We start from the raw sequence: 20028 nt of genomic DNA on the forward strand, positions 1-20028 counted from the left end.
ATTTTTTTCACCAGACTTAAAGACAGGAACAATTTTTGTTATTTTCCAAATAGTTGGAAAGTGGCCAGAGGTAAGCATTTTATTAAAAAGAAAGCAGAGTGGTTGATTTAATAAGCTGGAACAAGACTTTAAAAAGAAGCTGGGTATCTCATCCACACCTGCTGTGTTTTTATCACTTAGTGAAATCATGGCTCGAGCTACATCAATTGGTGATAAGAGGAAATCAATTGAAGTATTAAAATTAGTGTTTACATTCTCTTCGTCAGGTTGTCGGTATACACTAGCAAAGTATGTAGCAAATGAGTTGACAATTTCCTGACAATTATTATAAGTTTGATCATCCAAATTCATAGAGTTGGGGATACGAAGTGGTTTCTTATTTTGATTAAAAAACTTCCAAAATTGTTTTGGGTTAGAGACGAAACCAGATTCAACTTTGTCATAATAAAGTTTTCTGCTGTCAATAATTCGTTTTTTTATGCTTGCGGTGAGGTATTGGACTTGTTCTTTAATTTTCTGAGATTTTGTTATTTTATTTCTACGAAACATACGGTTTTTAAGTTTAATATCACTAATGATATCTTTAGTGAATCATTCTGGGTATTTACAATTAATGATACTAACGTCCGAATAATAAGGAATAAATTTCTGGAATGTGTTCAAAATTTTTTGTTCAAGGTATAAACACGCCTCATTAATATCATCAATATTTTTTAAGGGGGGAACACCAGTTGTAACTCAAAAAATAATGCTTTTTTCAAGAATATTTTCCAAAAGAACAATGAATCTTTTTAAAGAATACTATTTATTAGTTAAAAGTACATGTAAAAAGCTGTAATTTAAAAGAAAAAAAAAATTTTTTTAACAAAAACTTTTGGAGATATGAGCCATTGAAGTGGCGTCTTAAGAAAAAAGGCGAATTGCGGTGACCAGCATTCTGCAAGTATACTTCGTCTGAAATACAAAAATGAAATTGATTTACATTTATTATAAGATTATCTAGTTCGTGATCGAAGGATTTAAAAAAAAAAAAAAATTTGACAAAATGGCGACCTGTCAAAGTCAAAAGTATGATTTTCGTTAAAAAAATACGGTCGATTTTCAGCTATATAAAAAAAAGTTTTGCATAAAAAAAAAAATCCTTCGATCACGAACTAGACTTATATGTGTAAATGAAGCACACTAAATTTTAAATAAATCGGTTTAATGGTATTCGAGTAATCGTGGTCACCGACTTGGAAAATGTCATTTTGAGAAAAACGCATTCAAAGTTTCAACTTACTTTTTTTTGTTCAGAAGAAATTTTGTTTCCAAGTTACAAAGAGTCATCGATTCTTGGACCATATAATAACTCTTCCGCAGTGGTTGCCGTTTCTAAATCATAGGAAAAGGCCATCTGTCGTTAGGGTCAGTTATGGCTGGCCACCTTGTATGAAGCCACGGGACGCGCCGATGCAGTGTTCTGTATATCTCATTTATTTTTCACCGGATCAACTTTGAAATTTACAGACACATTTCTAAATATGTGTACTTTAAGAAAATGCACAAAAAAAAAAATTGATTTTTCGAAAGTTACAACTGGTGTTCCCCCCTTAATTCAGTCCAGTCCCAAGCCGCAATTTCGGAATAAATCATTGGAAAATTACCTTTAGCAAAGTTGAATCTTGGTTTAGTATACTCCAGAGAAGAGTTATTATTTTTGTTTTGAAAATTATTAACATGCGGTAGGGAAATATCAATACTAAGTGCAGGGTGATGGCTATCTTCATATACAAGTGGAAAAGGAGAGTGGGATGAGGTGCAAACTAAATTGGTAAAGATCAGATCCAACATGACGCCATTATGGTTTTTAATTTTATTAATCTGTTGAGTATCAAAATAAATTGCAAAGTTTAATAATGATAGCACCCTACCATCAGTCACAATTTCCTGAGAAATTGAATTAGTGGTATATTTTACATAGTTGGGAGCATTGAAGTCACCCAAAACGATTATATTTTGTGCGCATATATGTACTTGAGATTTTATAGAGTCAAAAATTAAATCATAATCGTGGGCTGATATGTTAGGAGGTATGTATAGTGCAATGACATTAAGCGAAGTATCATGTAACATAAGTCTTATGGCTACATAATTAATAATAGAATTTAAAATTACAGGAAAGGTTAGTGGGATAGTACGTATTTGAAAATTAGTTTTAGTAGCAACTAAAACACCACCTCCTCTACGGTCTAATCTGTCATGTCTATATATATTAAACAAAGTTTGGAAAAACATATTACTTACATCAGAGTTTTCTGAAAGCCATGTCTCAGTTAAAATAACTAAATCATAAAAATTATAATCCATGAACGAATTTAACTGATCATGTTTTGTATTTAACCCTCTAACATTTTGATAAAAAATATTAAGGTTCCTAACTCGTTTTTTATTTAGCACATCAATTACTCCTTCACTATCACGGGGGATCCTTTGACATACTTTATTTTTATTCCGATTTCGCCGTTCATCACCCGTTCGTTGTAAATTCTCTTCACATCTTTGTACTCCTGTTGTTGCTTCGTAGTTTTGTCTTGAGCAAATGTTAGTAGGCTGAGGAGTGGGGATTTGGCCGCCTTCATATTCATTGTGGTAGTGATGAGTGATGTCTCTTCTACGTTTTTGCACATTATTTTGATTGGCCTTGGAAATACACGAGCCTGGGAAAATTTACCCAATCTTAAGATTTTTTGTGGAACAAATTTATAAGTATCAAGGACAGATAGTATGTTACTAATTAATTCTAAAATACTTTCAGTATCACGGTGGTTGTCAAAGTTTCCAGAATCATCTAAAATTTCCCTCATGCCAAAAATGATAAAATTCGATTTTCTCCTCTGTCGATCCTCGAACTCACCTAAGAGAGTAGACTCAGACGAGGAAATTGCTTTTTCTATTTGATCAATCTTGGATTCATTGACGTCCATCCTCTCAGAAATCCCCATGACATTGTCCTCAAATGTGGTAACAGAAGCTTCCAATTTATTTAGTCTCTCACTATAATCAGCAAAATCATTTTTTAGTGAGGAAACTGTGCTATCGACTTTAGAAAGGCTTGTCATCATTTTTGCGGCAAGTGACGTCATTAGGCGAGATAACTCTTCAATTGATGTGGCGGGGGTAGACAGAGACGGTGTGTCGTCATCAGATGCGATAAGAGAATCAGCAGAGGAAGTGGGCATAGAAGAGGCGTCAGGGCCGCAACACTTCGCATATCCAACATTGGGAATGAGGGTGGTTTTGCGATCTGCACACCCAGGGTGATATGGGGCTTGACATCCAATGCAAAGGACAGGAGTCACTACTTTTATAGATTTTTGACAACATTTACAAATATATAACATTTAAAAGTAATCGGGAAAAAGTTTTAGCTAAAGAAGTTGTAAATCAGGTACGTATGTATATGTAACCTGAATAAATAATTTTTTTGAATTTTTATTATTTTTTAATTAAAAATTTTTTACCTGTATATTTAATAATATTAACAAATTTTTAATATTTAATTAATAAAATTAATAATAATAATAATATATTTTCAATTTTAAGCAATTTTAAAATCATTTTGTTATTAATTTTTAAATATTTTTATGATTATACTAACAATAAGTGAACAATTGAATTAAAAGATGAAAGTATTGCTCAATTCCAAAGCAAGCAATTAATTCGTAATTTTCTTGCAAACAAACAATTTTTTAAAGGAATTTTTTTTCTATTCACTTCGTCGATTCCATAGAAAGAAACTAATTTTCCAGTTTTTCTTTAAACTGTATATTTTTTTTATAATTAATGCTTAAAGAAAATGTGCGCAGTTGCTATAACCTCAAGGCACCACAGTTTTTTTTAATTTTATCGTTAATATGTAGGTTTATTTCAACAAATTGTTGTTTATTTATTAAAACATACTAATATATCGAAACGGTTTACTCACTTTTTTTTAAATGACCTGCAAAATTTTTAAAAATGTTTTTTTACTTCCTGTAAAAACAGTGAATTGGCGCTTGACCCCTTTTGTCATTCTACCCTTCAGTTGTTAATAAATCATTTATTCTTTTCTCTCGTAATTTAATGTCAGCCGCTACATTTGGATCGAAACAGGAAATAGATTTAGTTAATTTGTACGCTAGAGGAGATCGTTCTTGTAACTTGCTAACGAATTTAATAAGACACTTTCTGCAATCTTGACGAAATTGAAGAATTTCAAGACTAGTGCAACCTTTCACTTTTCTCAAAATAGTTTTAGTGGCGATACCAATGTTAATCTCTGCAGCTGTTAAAAGATTTTTACTGTCACTTCAGGACCTCAGATTTTACAAACCTTTCCATCTAATCACACATAATACTGGTGAGAGCGTTGTACAAAAACGGAGCTAGAGGTAAATCTGTCTGAAACGCAGCCAGAAATGGTTCAAGATCTTGCGACAATGGTTTGAAAAATGTTAACTTGGCTGGCAACAAAGGATCGTTGCAGAATTTTATAAGAGTATTGAAGCTATTACAAGTAATATTTCTAAAGCCCGCTGTGCGACATTCTCATTATTTAGCCATCGAACTGAACAAAATTTGAGTGGAAAAGAATGACTCTGTGTAATTTCAGTAAACATTTGTCGCCTGGATAGAACATCTTTGAAGAAATTGTAGAGTGCTCTTAAAAATTGTACTAGGTCCCAGCCTGTTTCCTTAAAGCCGCCCTTGAAAGATCCACTTGTAGTGTGAAGCCCACAACTACCAATTCCCAACATTTTAGGGTCATTTTTGTCAGGTGCAACATGGCCTTTTACATCTCTAAGGAACTTTAAATTGACATATGGGCCGTCCAAAGAAATTTGTAATATCTTTTTTATTGTGAGAGGAGATACACCATTTAAAAATGCAATTATTAAATCAGAGGCTCTATAACGCTCCAAAAATACTGAAGTGAGAAATCGCGTTCTAACTTCATTACTATTTTTTTCCAATAGCGAACATTTATATCCATTTGCTGCTTTTGAGCAATTTTATTGAGCGCTTCATCAAATCCAATTGTAAAAAAATCACATTCCATTACCTCAGTAATCAATTCATTTTTAAAATATGGTGCCAAGCCGAACACAATCGAATAACCAATTTTATCTCGCTGTAATTGCATTTTTCGCACTATCAAACTATCAGTAAACATCCTAGAAAAAAGTCTAACATCTCGCCCTCCTGAGCGTAATGATTTGTGCGTCATGACACATTCAATGACCCACAATATTTCTGCTTTTGTGATATCATCTTTAATTACAAATCCATCAAGTAGTTTTGCACTATTGACAGTTTCTTCACCTTGCCCTGCAACTATCACGGAAGACTGAGAAGTAGACGGTAAATTTCCAATTTGTATAATTTGATCTGGAGAATTTATTAAAGCAGAGTTGTTAATTGTCGATGTTAAATTCCTTGAGGAAGCACTGTCAGATTCTTGGTGTTTTTCGAAAAAAAATTAGACAGCGAAATCACATTAGCTTCAGCATTTATAGATTTTTTGTGCTTGTCACTTTTCATATGACTGGTCAGAGCTCTTCTTCCCATATTACTGAAATTAATTATTTTCGGACACTTGATACATTTTGCTTCAAAAACATTACTTTCAACTCTTGCCAGCCAAGGTTTAAACTCTGGGTCAATTAGCCATTGAATTTTAAATGATGTTAATTTACCTTGAGTCATATTTCAAACACTTTAATCCTATAAAATAAGATAATTTAACTATAGATTTTATTGTAATAGTAAAGTAAGATAAAAATGTCTAATTTTCAAAAAGTACATAAAATTGACATATTATCTGGCGTTATGTTAACCCCTTTAAAGTAACAGTTTTTAATTTTCGGTAAATTTACCACTTCTAAACTAGGTTATATAATTTCACACACACCATATTAACCAATTATTACTCACTTTAAAAGTAGTAAATTTACCGAAAATGGAAAATTGTTAGATACTTTTCCACTTAACATAACCTCATTGAATATTCTAATTTTACAGACTTTGATACAAAATAAAAAAATTGTTAGTGTAGTATATTTTTAACCTTTACTTCATTTACCGATTTCTTTAAATATAAAATAAATATATATAAACTGCATTTCACTTCACGCTTCACAAATAAAGTTAATAAATATGTAAACACATAAGTGGCAACTAAATTATAATATCTCTATTATCATGTTATTGCTTCAGCTTGTTTAAACTAAAGAACCCATATTGCATAATACTAAGATTGGAAAACATTGAGTAAAAATTCACATAAAGGCGCTATTGCATGTTTAAGTTTCACATGTTTCGATTTAGCATTCGTTGTTTCCTCTTTGATGAAAAAAGAAAAGTGCAACACACCCTGCGGACGATTTTAGAATCAATATTTTCTTCAAAGCATGAGTCTTTAATCCAAACCCACTACCACTAAAGTTGCTTATTTGATAGCAAATGCAAAATTGTCAAAAAAATGGGTTAGCAACGACATTTTAATCACAGTCGCGTAAAAATTCCCTGATTTCAGACAAAATTCCCTGTCTTTTCCCTGACCATTAAAATTCCCTGTCTATTCCCGGTCGCTCGCCACCCTGTTGCGCCACTTCCTGTGACGCACTCTACCATACCGACAAGCGATGGTCTGGCGAGGATAAATTCCAGAAATTAATGTAGATGGGAAACTACAGTACTGAAATTGACCGGAAGCATGTTAGGGCAAATGGAGTTTCTGTAAAATTCTGATTATGGTATATAACGATTCGAGAAAATAGAGATTAGAATAAATAAATATTACACAGTGCAACAGCATTTTTAATTCCGAGACCGCATAGGGTGATTCTTATAGGTTTTTCAACGCTGAACACGAATCCGTAATTAGAATTGCTCCATCACCCTACACGGAAAAAAATAGTTCGCGAAACTTTCGTAAACTAGTTTTTCACTTTTGGACGGTCCCAAAGTTTGGAAATCTTTCATTAACATTTTCCAAGATTTCACGAACGTTCATCACTCTCTTCATAACAATCGCACAAAAAAAAGTTCGTGAAATCTTGGAAAATGTTAATGAAAGATTTCCAAACTTTGGGCCCGTCCAAAAGTAAACAACTAGTTTACGAAAGTTTCACGAACAATTTTTTTCAGTGAAGGTTTTCGAGAAATGTTGGCCTTGAAAATTGAAAAAATGCCGTTTTTAGGGTACTTTTTGATTTTTTATTACGGTACCAAAATTTTTTCTGAGGTTTTCATGATATGCATATGAAAGCTGATATCCTCCTTAACCAAAAGGAGGATATTGGTCCAAAATCCAAATGTATTTTAAATCGCCTGTAACTTGTTACTCGGGGGTTTTCGGGGTCGCTGATTACGAATTCGAGGTCTGTTTTTGAAAATTTAAATGGCGGATCCAATATGGCGGACGACTTTTTCTAAACTCGATCGAAATAGCCTGTAACTTGTTACTCGGTGGTTTTCGGGGTCGCTGATTACGAATTTGAGGTCCGCTTTTGAAAATTCAAAATGGCGGACGACTTTTTCTAAACTCGATCGAAATGGCCTGTAACTTGTTACTGGGGGGTTTTTGGGGTCGCTTATTACGAATTCGATGTGACTCGTGAAGCTCTGATTTTTTCTCTATCTCTCTTTAACAGTCCGGACTTACTGCATTGCCTGTCCCGAATTCGTAATCAGCGACCCCAAAAACCCCCGAGTAACAAGTTACAGGCCATTTCGATCGAGTTTAGAAAAAGTCGCCCACCATATTAGATCCGCCATTTTGAATTTTTAAAAACGGACTTCGAATTCGTAATCAGCCACCCCGAAAACCCTCGAGTAACAAGTTACAGGCCATTTCGATCGAGTTTAGAAAAAGTCGTCCCCCATATTGGATCCGCCATTTTGAATTTTCAAAAAGTTACAGGCGATTTAAAATACATTTGGATTTTGGACCATTTTTTTATACGCCTCCTGCACTGTGATCCCGTTTCTCGTTGCAACACGAATTTCAAATCAGGATAACTCATCCAAAAAAGATATTTTTTAAAAATCAAAATTGGAAAATGTTAAGGAGGATATCAGCTTTCATATGCATATCATGAAAACCTCAGAAAAAATTTTGGTACCGTAATAAAAAATCAAAAAGTACCCTAAAAACGGCATTTTTTCAATTTTCAAGGCCAACATTTCTCGAAAACCTAGGGTGATGGAGAAATTCTGATTACGGATTCGTGTTCAGCGTCGAAAAACCTATAAGAATCACCCTATGCGGTCTCAGAAATAGAAAAAAATGAAAATCTGTTGCACAGTGTTAGGGGAAATTAAAATTATGTTAAATGGTAATTCGCAAAAGAAATAATTCTTATATTAATAATTCGTTCAAATTAAAATTCGGAAAAATAATAATTAGAAAATTTAGAAATTATGTGAAATGGCAATTCGGTAAAATGAAAATTATAAAAAATAGCAAATCGTAACTTTTAAAAATATAAATTTGATAAATTACATTTTAAAACAAAAAATTGTTCGAAAAAATATTTATTGTATTCGAAGAAAAAAAATTATAAGAAATGGTAATTATGTAAAATCAAAAATAGTATGAACTTTTATTTCGAAAAATAAAAATGATAAAAAATACTAATTCACTACAATAATAATTATGAGAAATGATTATTCGGTAAATTGAAAATTATATAAAATAGCTAATCGTTACTTTTAAAAATAGAAAAAGTATAAATTTGGTGAATTACATTTTAGGACAAATAATTGTTCCAAAAAAATATTTATTATACAAAATGGTAATTCGAAGAAAAAAAAAATTATACAAAATGGTAATTATGTAAAATCAAAAATAGTATAAACAGGTTTTTGGAAAAATAAAAATTATGAAAAACACTAATTCGCTATAATAATAATTATGAGAAATAATTACTCGGTAAATTGAAAATTATAAAAAATGTTCTTTCGAAATTAAAAAATTCTGTCAAATAATAATTCGAAAGTATTTTTATTATATAATCTGACGATTCGAATTAAAAAAATTATAGTCAATTCCTTTTAGATAAAACGATTTTCGAGAAAATAAAAATTCGAGAAAACAAATTTGGTGTATAATCATGTGCCTCAGAATAAAGTAATGTATAAAAAAATCCTTATTTAACCCATTTACGTTAAAAAACTTTTAAGTTCAAATCTTAAACAGTAAGAAGTAATTTGAACCATTATACCATATATGAGAGATTCTTTTTCAATCGCCCCAGCCCAAAAAGTCAATGTTCTGGGATTGGCTTCATACTTTGGTAAATTGTTGTCCTATATGATAGTAATAAATCCCTAAAATATAAACTCATTAAAAAAATATTTGTAGAAAGTAGAGGGGGTTGAAGTTTTGACGTTAAGGGTAACATTGTCATTTTCAAATCCGTATAACTATGACAAAAGTTAATGGATTTTAATTTATCTATAATGAATTTTATTGAATTTTTCACGTACTTTTCAAAAATGTATACGAAATTTAAAAAAAAAAATTTTTAACCCCTTTTTTTTCAAAATCAACCCTTATTTTTCGATTTTCACCCCTTCGGGTATTTTTTTTTTTTTTTTTTATTTTCATTGGAAAGCTGAGGTTTTTTCCGATGAGCTATGTAAATATGAAAATGGGACAACAATAATTTTGTGAGTAACAGAATATTAAAGTAGGCGGTGCCGATAAGGGGTGTACCTGGAGATCATCTTTGAGGATTTAGATAGGCACCGCCTAATTTAATATTATGTTTCTCACAAAATTATTGTTGTCCCATTTTCATATTTACATAGCTCATGGGAAAAAACCTCAGCTTTCCAATGAAAATAAAAAAAAACAAAAAAAAATTCCCGAAGGGGTGAAAATCGAAAAATAAGGGTTGATTTTGAAAAAAAAGGGGTTAAAAATTTTTTTTTTTAAATTTCGTATACATTTTTGAAAAGTACGTGAAAAATTCAATAAAATTCATTATAGATAAATTAAAATCCATTAACTTTTGTCATAGTTATACGGATTTGAAAATGACAATGTTACCCTTAACGTCAAAACTTCAACCCCCTCTACTTTCTACAAATATTTTTTTAACGAGTTTATATTTTAGGGATTTATTACTATCATATAGGACAACAATTTACCAAAGTATGAAGCCAATCCCAGAACATTGACTTTTTGGGCTGGGGCGATTGAAAAAGAATCTCTCATATACACAAAAAATATACAATGACTTTAAAAGTTAATTTCCAAGCATAACGTGATGAATTCAGCTTCTAAAGACTAGTTAATTTTATACTATCCATGATATGTATGTACACAACCAATTACATCAAAATGTAATGTCATACATATACTTAAATTAAAAAATAAATTAACAAATTGACCAATCCCTCCGAACACTAAGAATCAAAAATTGTATCATACCTGACTGAGGTTTGTACTCCATGTTGTTGGCATACGTAACCCTTCTCTGGTTTCATACATTGAAGCAGGTCGTTGATTTGGACGAGCTATGACACATTTCACATCAAGCGATGGCGCAAGTTCTGCAATTTCTTCACTTCCGGTACAACCATTTACGACTATGTCAGAAGGTTTAGTCTGTGGTTTTAACTTTTACATATACAGACATTAAAATTAATTCTATTTATATATGAAACTATAAGTAAATATATTATTTTGATCATTAAAGGTAAATTCACTCGGGACGCATGAATATTCCCCAAATTAGACTTGCCGGAATTTTTATGGTGTCGAATTAAAAATTATCGAATTTACATTTAGTAAAATTTTAAAAAAGTAGATTTTATAATAAGCCCAATTTTAATTTCGAAAAAATTCTATTTAACAAAATCCTGTTTTTGTAGAATTTTTATTTAACTGAACTTTGATAAAACAGATTTTCGAATACATCGAATTTTCAAATAACACAATTTCCATTTAACAAAATTTAAATCTAGAAAAATTTTCATAAAAAAGAATTTTTATGTATCAGAATTGTTCTTTTGTCGAATTTCTATTTATTCGCATTTCCACTTAAAAGTATGTTTATTAACAGAATTTTCAATTAAAAGAATTTCTATATAAAAAAATTCATATTTAACAAAAGTTTTATTCATAAAAGTTCTATACAATCTACTTTTTATTTAATAAAATTGTCATTTAACTGAAATTCTATCTACTTAGCTAATTTTTTAAGACAAAGATTTTCATTCGATAGAATTCTAAAAATGTCGAATTTCCATTTTATTGAACTTTTACATATCCAATCATACACTTGGCAGAATCATTTCAGCTCTAACTAGATATATATTTAACTAACGCCAACTAACAACTAACTATTTTTCTTTATTTGTATAATTATGTATTACTTCCTCCATTACTTTACTGTCACTCTTATTGTGTATTATTATTGCTATTTTTTACATTCTTAATTTAAAAGATAAAATACGATTCCTCATGTTTATTTTTATTAGTAATTATATATAAACTTAAAATCGTTACAAAACTTTGCTTCAAATCTTATTTGAAGCAGGTTTATGTATGTGTAAGTGAATTTACCCATAATAAGCGAAATAACCTCATTTAACGTTAATCTCCGTGTTGCCTGCTAAGTCAAATTTATTTATTTAAGTAGGATAAATGTTATTTATGTATTCAAGCATCGGGGCAATTATATATCAAATTCTCATGAAATGTTTAATAAATTTAAGCAAGGGAAATGTTTTTTATATTAAATTGTCATTTCACTGTCCTGAAACAATTTTAAGAGGTAATAGAAAATATAAGTAAGCTACAAAAACAACTAAAATTGTAAAAGACAAAAGTCAAATTCAATTGTCCCTTGAAATCCGATATACGTGGGTTTCACTGTATTAGATATCTTATTAATTAATATTAATTATTTTAATTTTATTTAACAATAATAATAATTTAATAATATTTAATTTAATACTATTTAATAATTATTTAATTAATTTAATTTAAATAAAAAATAAACTCATTAATATAATATTATTTTTTATTAAACTTTTAGTATTTTCCTAATTTGCATGTTATGTCATAATAAATAATTATTTAACGAATTGTTAATTGATAAATATCACTTTCAATTTTCTACCCTGTATAAAGCAAAAATCCCTGAATTTTGAATATCTACCAGAACTGTCTTATTACTGGTTACTATAATTTTGCCAATACTGGCAAAATAGAGGATCAGTGCTAAATTCTAGTATTGAGTCAGTACTGAACGCCAGTACTAAGCCATTACTAATTACCAGTACTGATCAACGTTATCATCCCAAACATATGCTAATATTGGTTCAGTATTGTCGGTCAGTACACGGAAAAGTTTTCGGGTGATCTGCTGTACTAGCTATAGTTACGCTGCTACACTAACTCTCAAATTGAAGCATTTCAGCAATCTGTCAATTTTGTAAAACAACTCACCTGCCGGAGAGAGCAGTCCATCCAAAACCTTTTCCGTGTACTTTGCCAGTAATTGACAGTACTGGCGCAATACTGCGCCGGTTGTAAATTTGGTATGCAGTTAAGTATTAAGTATATGCAGTTCAGGAGCTCCTGTCATATCTAGAAATATAAAGCTCCTTAGATGGGTTTTTAGGGTTTCGCGGCCCAGAGCCGAAAGCCTTATAGTTTCACTTTGGCGTCCGTCCGTCGTACACTCATATGGTGTAACCAGCGACCCCGAAAACCCTCGAGTAACGAATTTTACAAGGATCACTTTAAAAAAAAGTTATCACTTTAATTAGTAATTTGTTTATATAATTTGTTTATAACAAATTACGTGTGTTCTACTAGAACATAATTTTACAAATCACAAATCTGTAGGAGTACTTTAAGTGTCTAATAATAAAAAATATTTCGATTTTGTTGTGATATTCATATGATTCACAGGAAAAAGGTACTTTTTATTTGTTTATTTATATTAATATAATTAAGTATACAAAATGAAAATTAAAGATTGGGGTTTAGCAATATCTTAAAAATTTAGTGAGGATTATTTTAAGTCAAGAAAATCGAAAAATGTTAAAAAATTATTAGTTTTACGTTGTTTTTAGTGCTTAATGTATATCCTGTCTCAAAAGTGCCAGACGAATGAGAATTTGGCAGTTTTTTTAAAAAAAAAGGTAGAAACAACATTAAATAAAAAAAATAAGCAATTCTATCCGATAGAGAATTCAAATTTGCAATACATAAGCCTATAAAAAGACCTAAAAATAATATTTTTTCAAAAAAATAGATGCAAGACGAATAAGAATTTGTCTGGTCACAACGCATTCTTGGTCACAAATTGAGAAATCTTGGTTAATAGAATAACAAATTAAATAAAACGCGCGTGGTATCACATTTAGTTTAGTTTAATTAACAACAATAACGAACTGTAACTTCATCAGAATGTTGATTTTTAATAATTTTAACGTGTTTTCAACTGCCAGACGAATGATCACAAAATCCAGGGACAAAATTTAAGAAGATATTTTATAAATAAGGTAGGTATAGAGTAATGTCATAATTATTGCCATATTAATAATCTACAACTATTCAAAATTACTAATCCAGTATGAATTTTCCGCTAAACACTTGAAAAATAATATTTTTTCACAATATGAACTGTCAATTACACTGCGGGACATGTCAGACGAATGAAAATTTAGCACTTTGATGTGTATTTTTTGCAAGAAATATTTTTTTCATCAGCTGCTTTTTAGTGCCACAATAGAAACCATCTAGATTTACAATTTTCATTAAAAAAAATTTTTTTTTCAAAATTAATATACAAAATAAGCTTGACCGCTCATAATTCCCTCGTTTGTAGAATCACCCATATACAAATAACTTTTGATCTGAATTTAAAAAGCCACGAAACCTTAGATGTAGGCGCTTTGCGACTGCTTCTTTTCCTGATTTTTTTGGTAATTTTATTTATTTTACATGTAACTAGAAGGAGCAGCATGATAAGAGACGTTATTTACGCAAATAACGTAAATTACGTAATATTATTCAGTTCTGCAGTTAAGGGGCTCCTATCATATCTAGAAATGTATAGCTATTCAGATGGATTTTTTTGCTAATTTTATTCATTTTACAAGTAACTAGTTAGGAAAAAATCGTAAGAGACGTAAATTACGCAAATAATTTAAATTACGTAACATTTAAAACTTTTTTTTCAGGTTATTGGGACAATTTTTGTTATTTTACCAGTATTTAGACGAGGCAGTATGATAAACTACATACATTACGTAAATTATGTAAATAATGTAAAATACTGATTATAGTCTAAATTAAAGATTATAGAATTATACAAACTGGTAGTCCTGAAAAGGACTGATTGTAGCCTAAATTAAAGATTTTAGAATTATAAAATTTGGTAGTCCTGAAAAGGACTGATTATAGCCTAAATTAAAGATTTTAGAATTATAAAAATTGGTAGTCCTAAAAAGGACTGATTGTAGTGTAAATTAAAGATTTTATAATTATACAAACTGGTAGTCCTGAGAAAGACTGATTGTAGTGTAAGTCCAAATAAAAAAAACAAGAAGATAATTCTAAGATGAGCTGATTGTGAAGGACGGATTTTAGGACTAAATACTTTAAGAATCTGCGGAACCTTCATTTAAATCTTTAAACATTTGGATCACGTTAAAAATTTCATAAAATCTTTTAGTGTAATCTAGGAACTTTCTTTTAAATAAACATTCTGCAATATATCCATCCATATGCTTTTCACGACGACCATACGTTGGAATTGCTGCTCTGGTGTCACGCCAAGTACGTTCAATATGTTAAGTGTGAGCACGAGTCTCCGGATCAACGAAGTTATACTATGGTTTATCTTGAAGTGATTAAAACCGTGATCAAGGCTTTAGTACGCTTTCCAGCAATCCAACATGATTATTCGACATTCATCAATCTTCTCTTTAATGACTGATAAAAGAGTTTTAAAAGTTCTGTCGGGAACAGGAATAATGAAAATTTCCCTAGTTTCACGACAAAAACCACCAAAGAGCCAAACACCATCAATAATTCGGTCACAATGATATTTTCGTTTGCCGGATTTTGCTTCGTCAATTTCAACAATTTTGACAGGTCCGCTCATTTTATCATTGCTGGATTCTAGACACCATAGAAATAAAGCTTTCCTGACAAAATTGCCCCAATCAACACACGTGTGCTATCTTATTTTTAATTATCTCATCAGCACGGTTTTCTTGGCGAGGCGAGGTGGTGGTAGAAAAATGTAGGTACCATGCAACGAATTGGCAAGATAGTTCTAAAGAAAGAGTTGATCGTTGAAACCAGGTGTCAGTTTTTATAGACATTTTAAAATTACAAAAAATCAATTTTTAGAAAAATACCACTATTATTGACAATAATGTATTCACTAAGAGACTAAGAAGTCAAATGAGACGAATAAGGTTATTTCTTATTCTTTTCACTTGGTGCATTATTAATAGGGGCTTCGCCTCCTAACCCCCTGACTGGAGTTCCAGTATTAGTCCCGTCGGGGGGAGAACCCCCCAACCTCACTTTGCAGAATACTTTCGGCCATATCCGACTCTCCCCGCCAATATTTCTTTAAAATGCAAACTAGCAGTACCTTACGCAGGAGATTCTTCTTTTTTGCATTTTTAAAAAACCTTAACGGGGAGGGGCAGAAAAGGTTAAAAGCTTTTAACCTTTTCTTTCTGTAAAAAATGTTGTATAGCAGAAGTCAGGATTCCTTATACCAACTCCTAAGCTGGTATACGGAATCTTGACATTTCAGTATTACAGCCTTTACTGTAATACTAAATTAATACGGAGGTTGTATACGGACAAATTTTGCATCATTTTGAATAAAGAAATACCAGTTTTAGGAAGAAATTAATGATTGAATATTAATTTAGAATATTAAAGAAGGCTAGGTTTTAAAGAAAATGACGATTTAATGAAAAAATTGTTATTTAATTCACTAAATATGTAAGCTGTGAGAATAGTGAATTGATGGTGATGATTTACCTGATAATATTGTTCTTATTGACCGACATTAATATCTACTGTCAGTCAGTAAGAACAATATTATTAGGTAAATAATTACCATCGATTTACTCTTCTCACAGCTTACATATTTAGTAAATTAAATAACAATTTTTTCATTAAATCATCATTTCCTTTAAAACGTAGTCTTTTTTAATATTCAACCATAAATTTCATCCTAATACTAGTATTTCTTTTATTAGTGTACGCGGCCGCGTAAGGTTCTGCTCGTTTGCATTTTAAAGAAACCTTGGCGGGGGTCGGATATGGCCGAAAGTATTCTGCGGACAAAGTGGAGTGGGATCGGCAGTTGCGACCGTAGTCACCGCGTAAGTTTCTTTTTACCTAAATACTAGTAAAATAACAAAAATCAGCTCAAAAGACAGAAAAAAGTTTTATGTGTTACGTTATTTGCGTAATTTACGTCTTTTACGTTGTTTTCCTATCTAGTTACTTGTAAAATAAAAAAATCAACAAAAAAAACTATATGAAAAGCTGTACGTTTCACGATTTGACAGGACAGCTGCCCCTTTTGGTTATATGTAAAATAAATAAAATCAGCAAAAAAGACCAATAGAAAAGCTGCATATTTCTAGTAGAGATCCTCGACTTGCGTCAACTCTCCCTTGAGGATCTCTAATTTCTAGATATGACAGGAGCCCCTTAACTGCATAATTACCGTAAATTTTGCTAGGTCATTACTTAAATAAAAAATTTGACAGATGAGACAGTTTGGATATTATGTAATTTTAAACAATAATCACAACTCAAAAGAATATAACTACATACATTATAAGTCTAAATACATACCTGCAACATAATTTTCAATTCTTGGTTTTCTGCTGAAATCCGTTCAACAGTATTTTGTAACAAACGTACTTCTTCTCTAAGATCCTTTATTGTAGATTCAGAAATACTCAACTGCTTTCTAAGAACATCAACTGCCGAAGGTAATCCTTTCCCCATTGGAGACATGGGTTTCTGAAAACAGTAATATTAATGTTTTATAAAATGCATATTCACAAAATTTTTTTTGGATTAAATATTTCAAAACGAAATTTATAAAAACAAGTGAACATGTTTTAAAAACATAGTTTACTGTTTAGTATTTTTTGAAGATAAAAACTACTTATCATGATAAATTTATACATTTATAATTCTCAAAAATTTTTATTTTTTTCGAATTTGATCAAAATTTTTTACCTGTAAATGGTATTTCGGGTTACTAGTAACGAATCTAACACCAAATATTGAAAATTAAAAATGACTAATTTAATATGAAGGCCTAAAATTCTAAAAATTAATTAATTAAATTTACGAGAAACTACTCCTAATTTTAAATGAAAGTTGATCTGTAGTAAATTGACAACATTGGTAAAAAAAAGTGGATTAATAATTGCAAGATGATTGGGAAAAAATTGATAGTTCAAGTTTTTTTTTTTGCTAAGGAACTTTTGGGAAATCTGTATACAGATACCTTTCTTCAGCTCAATGATTTAAGACAAATTTTCGTTTGGGAGAGAGCAAATGGAATTATTATCAACAACCTGATCTTGGTAGTGAAAGAATGGAATGCAGGAAGAGTAGGTCAAAACTTTGACATTTTATTACTGGAATGTTTAAAAAATGTACCGAATCTGACTATCTGTGTATATTCGAATAGAATTTTTCTTTTTATATTGTGAATTCATAAAATGAAGTATATATTAATTTTTTGTCCTTTATATTATTAACAATTAAATTGTTATAAATAAGGGGAAATTATAATGTAAAACTTAGAAAGTGTACCAATGAACTTCAGAACTTTTCACCGAAGCAGCAACATCCAGTTCAGATCTTGGTACCAGCACGTCATCTTCACATACGAAATCTTGTACAAGTCTTGTACAAGATTTCATACTCAAGTTCATACTCAAGTTCGACTTAGAAGAATTTCCATGTCAAGTGTTAAAATTCTCTACATCAAGAAGTGCTCATCCTATTATTCAAGGACCTGATCTTTACATAATATTTGGAAATCATCTTTTCTTTCTTTTTCTGGGAGAATCTCATCGTTTGAGTCTTCGTAACGGCAAATTGAATTCCTGACCTAGGCCCGTCAACCTTCCTGAGCCTCATAAACCGACATGTGGACACAGCAGTGGTCCTTTTTCATACATCTAGCATCTAAGTTTTTAAGGTAAGTCGTAATATTTTTTATCTAAATCCTTCCTAACTCCTTATAAAAATTTGTAGTAACCTTTACATTACTTGTTTCAGTGGAATGTTGACTTCCCTTATTTCAAGAATGGTTGCTTCAGGATACTCTCTCTCTCTCTCTCTCTCTCTCTTTCTCTCTCTCTCTTTCTCTCTCTCTTTCTCTCTCTCTCTTTCTCTCTCTCTTTCTCTCTCTCTCTTTCTCTCTCTCTCAAAGATCAATTTTATAACTGTAAATGTTTGTCTAAATAAACTTGTAACCTTGTTATTAAAAAACAATATTCTCTTTCTTCTCTGTACCCTAAGCTCAGAGCCTTTTGCTCTGTAAATGAAACAGGAATGCGCACTGAATCACCGAGCGGACATAAATAAAATATTATTTCGTTAGTTATTTCTCTATTTAAGACATAACAATTATAATAACTTATGTTAATATTATTTACTATTAGGTGATTATATTAACAATTTTTGTTGAATAAAAATTCTAAAGTTCTGTTAATATTAAATACAACAACAAACAAAACACTCACAAAATAGTAAAATTATTAGAAAAATATATAATATGTAATATTAAGAAATATATTTTATTTATTACAAAAAGAAGTGGAAATCCCATTTTGCATGCTAGGATAATTTATATCTGTAGCAAGTAAGTATTGTAATACATTTAATAACAAAAGTTAAATTGAAAATTTGAATAAATATGATGAAGCAAAAATTGTAATTTATTTATAAGTTTATAAAGCATCTAATGCTTAAAACTGTTTAAAGCACCCGTAAAGTACCTTCTCAAGATGAGCCTGAAAAGGTGTGTAGTAGGGGTGATTTCAGAGCCGCATGGTACGGAATCATGGACAGAGGGAAATTTCAGAAAACCGCACAGTACGGAGACACGACTGTATAATACAAACTAATACAATAATTAATCTTTGGTAAAAATATTTTTCATTCAGTCCAATATTTTCCGAGGGGGTGAAAGTTTTGGGGTTTTACGGTACATTGCATAGTAACTGTTGCCATAGTAACTGTTGCCCTGGAAGCGGTTACCATGTACGACGGACAGACGAACGCCAAAACGAAACTATAAGGCTTACGGCCCTGGGCGACGAAACCCTAAAAATTATTAAAACTTGCGGTGTACTGTAAAATCCCAAAACTTTGACCTACTCCCTCTCGGAAAATACTGATCTATAATCTAAATGAAAAAATATTTTTACCAAAAATCAACATTTATGAGAACTACAACTGCATCGAGTGTAAGCATGTTTGAAGAAAAAATTTTTTGAACCTTGATCACTTAACGTGTGATCCCCCATTACCATTTGGATATTCAAGATATCTTAGGAATGTCCTGGGGATGACCGGAAAGTTTAACATCCCTAGGATGTCTCAGGTATATCCGTAGATATCTTGAGGACATTTTAGAGATATACAAATTTCCGGATGCGGGTAGGACGTCCATAGGATATTATTAAAAGTCCGTTGCTGTTAGGGGGTAATAAAGAATTCTTACATTAAATGTCTTTCAAACCACATAAGAGTTATGTTAAGATAATGACGAATAAGAATCAGATTACATAACATAAGGCTATTTAAAATATCAATATATTTAAGCACCATTAAATTAAAATATTTTAAAATTTGTAATACTATTTTAGGGTGAATTATACAGAAGAGGATTTTTGTGGGGTAAGTTGTCAAAGTTACATCTGTAAATTGCATTAAGAAAATCATGTTACAAAAAGAAAGGTATG

At 30.8% G+C, this 20028-nt stretch overlaps 1 protein-coding gene and 1 long non-coding RNA gene across 3 annotated transcripts in view; both read right to left on the minus strand.

The window, feature by feature from the left end:
- The window catches only part of LOC127283904 (ARF GTPase-activating protein GIT1), a 121966-nt gene that overhangs the window by 19998 nt on the left and 81940 nt on the right, over positions 1-20028 (minus strand). For both annotated transcript variants that reach the window (XM_051309022.1, XM_051309021.1), the window contains 2 exons: positions 16889-17059; positions 10463-10651 (listed from right to left, as the gene is read on the minus strand). In XM_051309022.1, coding sequence (XP_051164979.1) covers positions 10463-10651; positions 16889-17059 — 360 coding nt within the window. The remainder of the gene's footprint in view (positions 1-10462; positions 10652-16888; positions 17060-20028) is intronic.
- LOC127283911 (uncharacterized) lies at positions 789-1586 on the minus strand. Its single transcript, XR_007843404.1, has 2 exons — positions 1283-1586; positions 789-954 (listed from the first exon to the last, which is right to left on the minus strand). It is a non-coding gene; the product is annotated as an uncharacterized LOC127283911 (long non-coding RNA).

This window comes from Leptopilina boulardi, unplaced genomic scaffold, assembly GCF_019393585.1.
Source record: "Leptopilina boulardi isolate dan_hultmark-lab unplaced genomic scaffold, ZJU_Lbou_2.1 LbouV2_315, whole genome shotgun sequence".
Taxonomy (NCBI): domain Eukaryota; kingdom Metazoa; phylum Arthropoda; class Insecta; order Hymenoptera; family Figitidae; genus Leptopilina; species Leptopilina boulardi.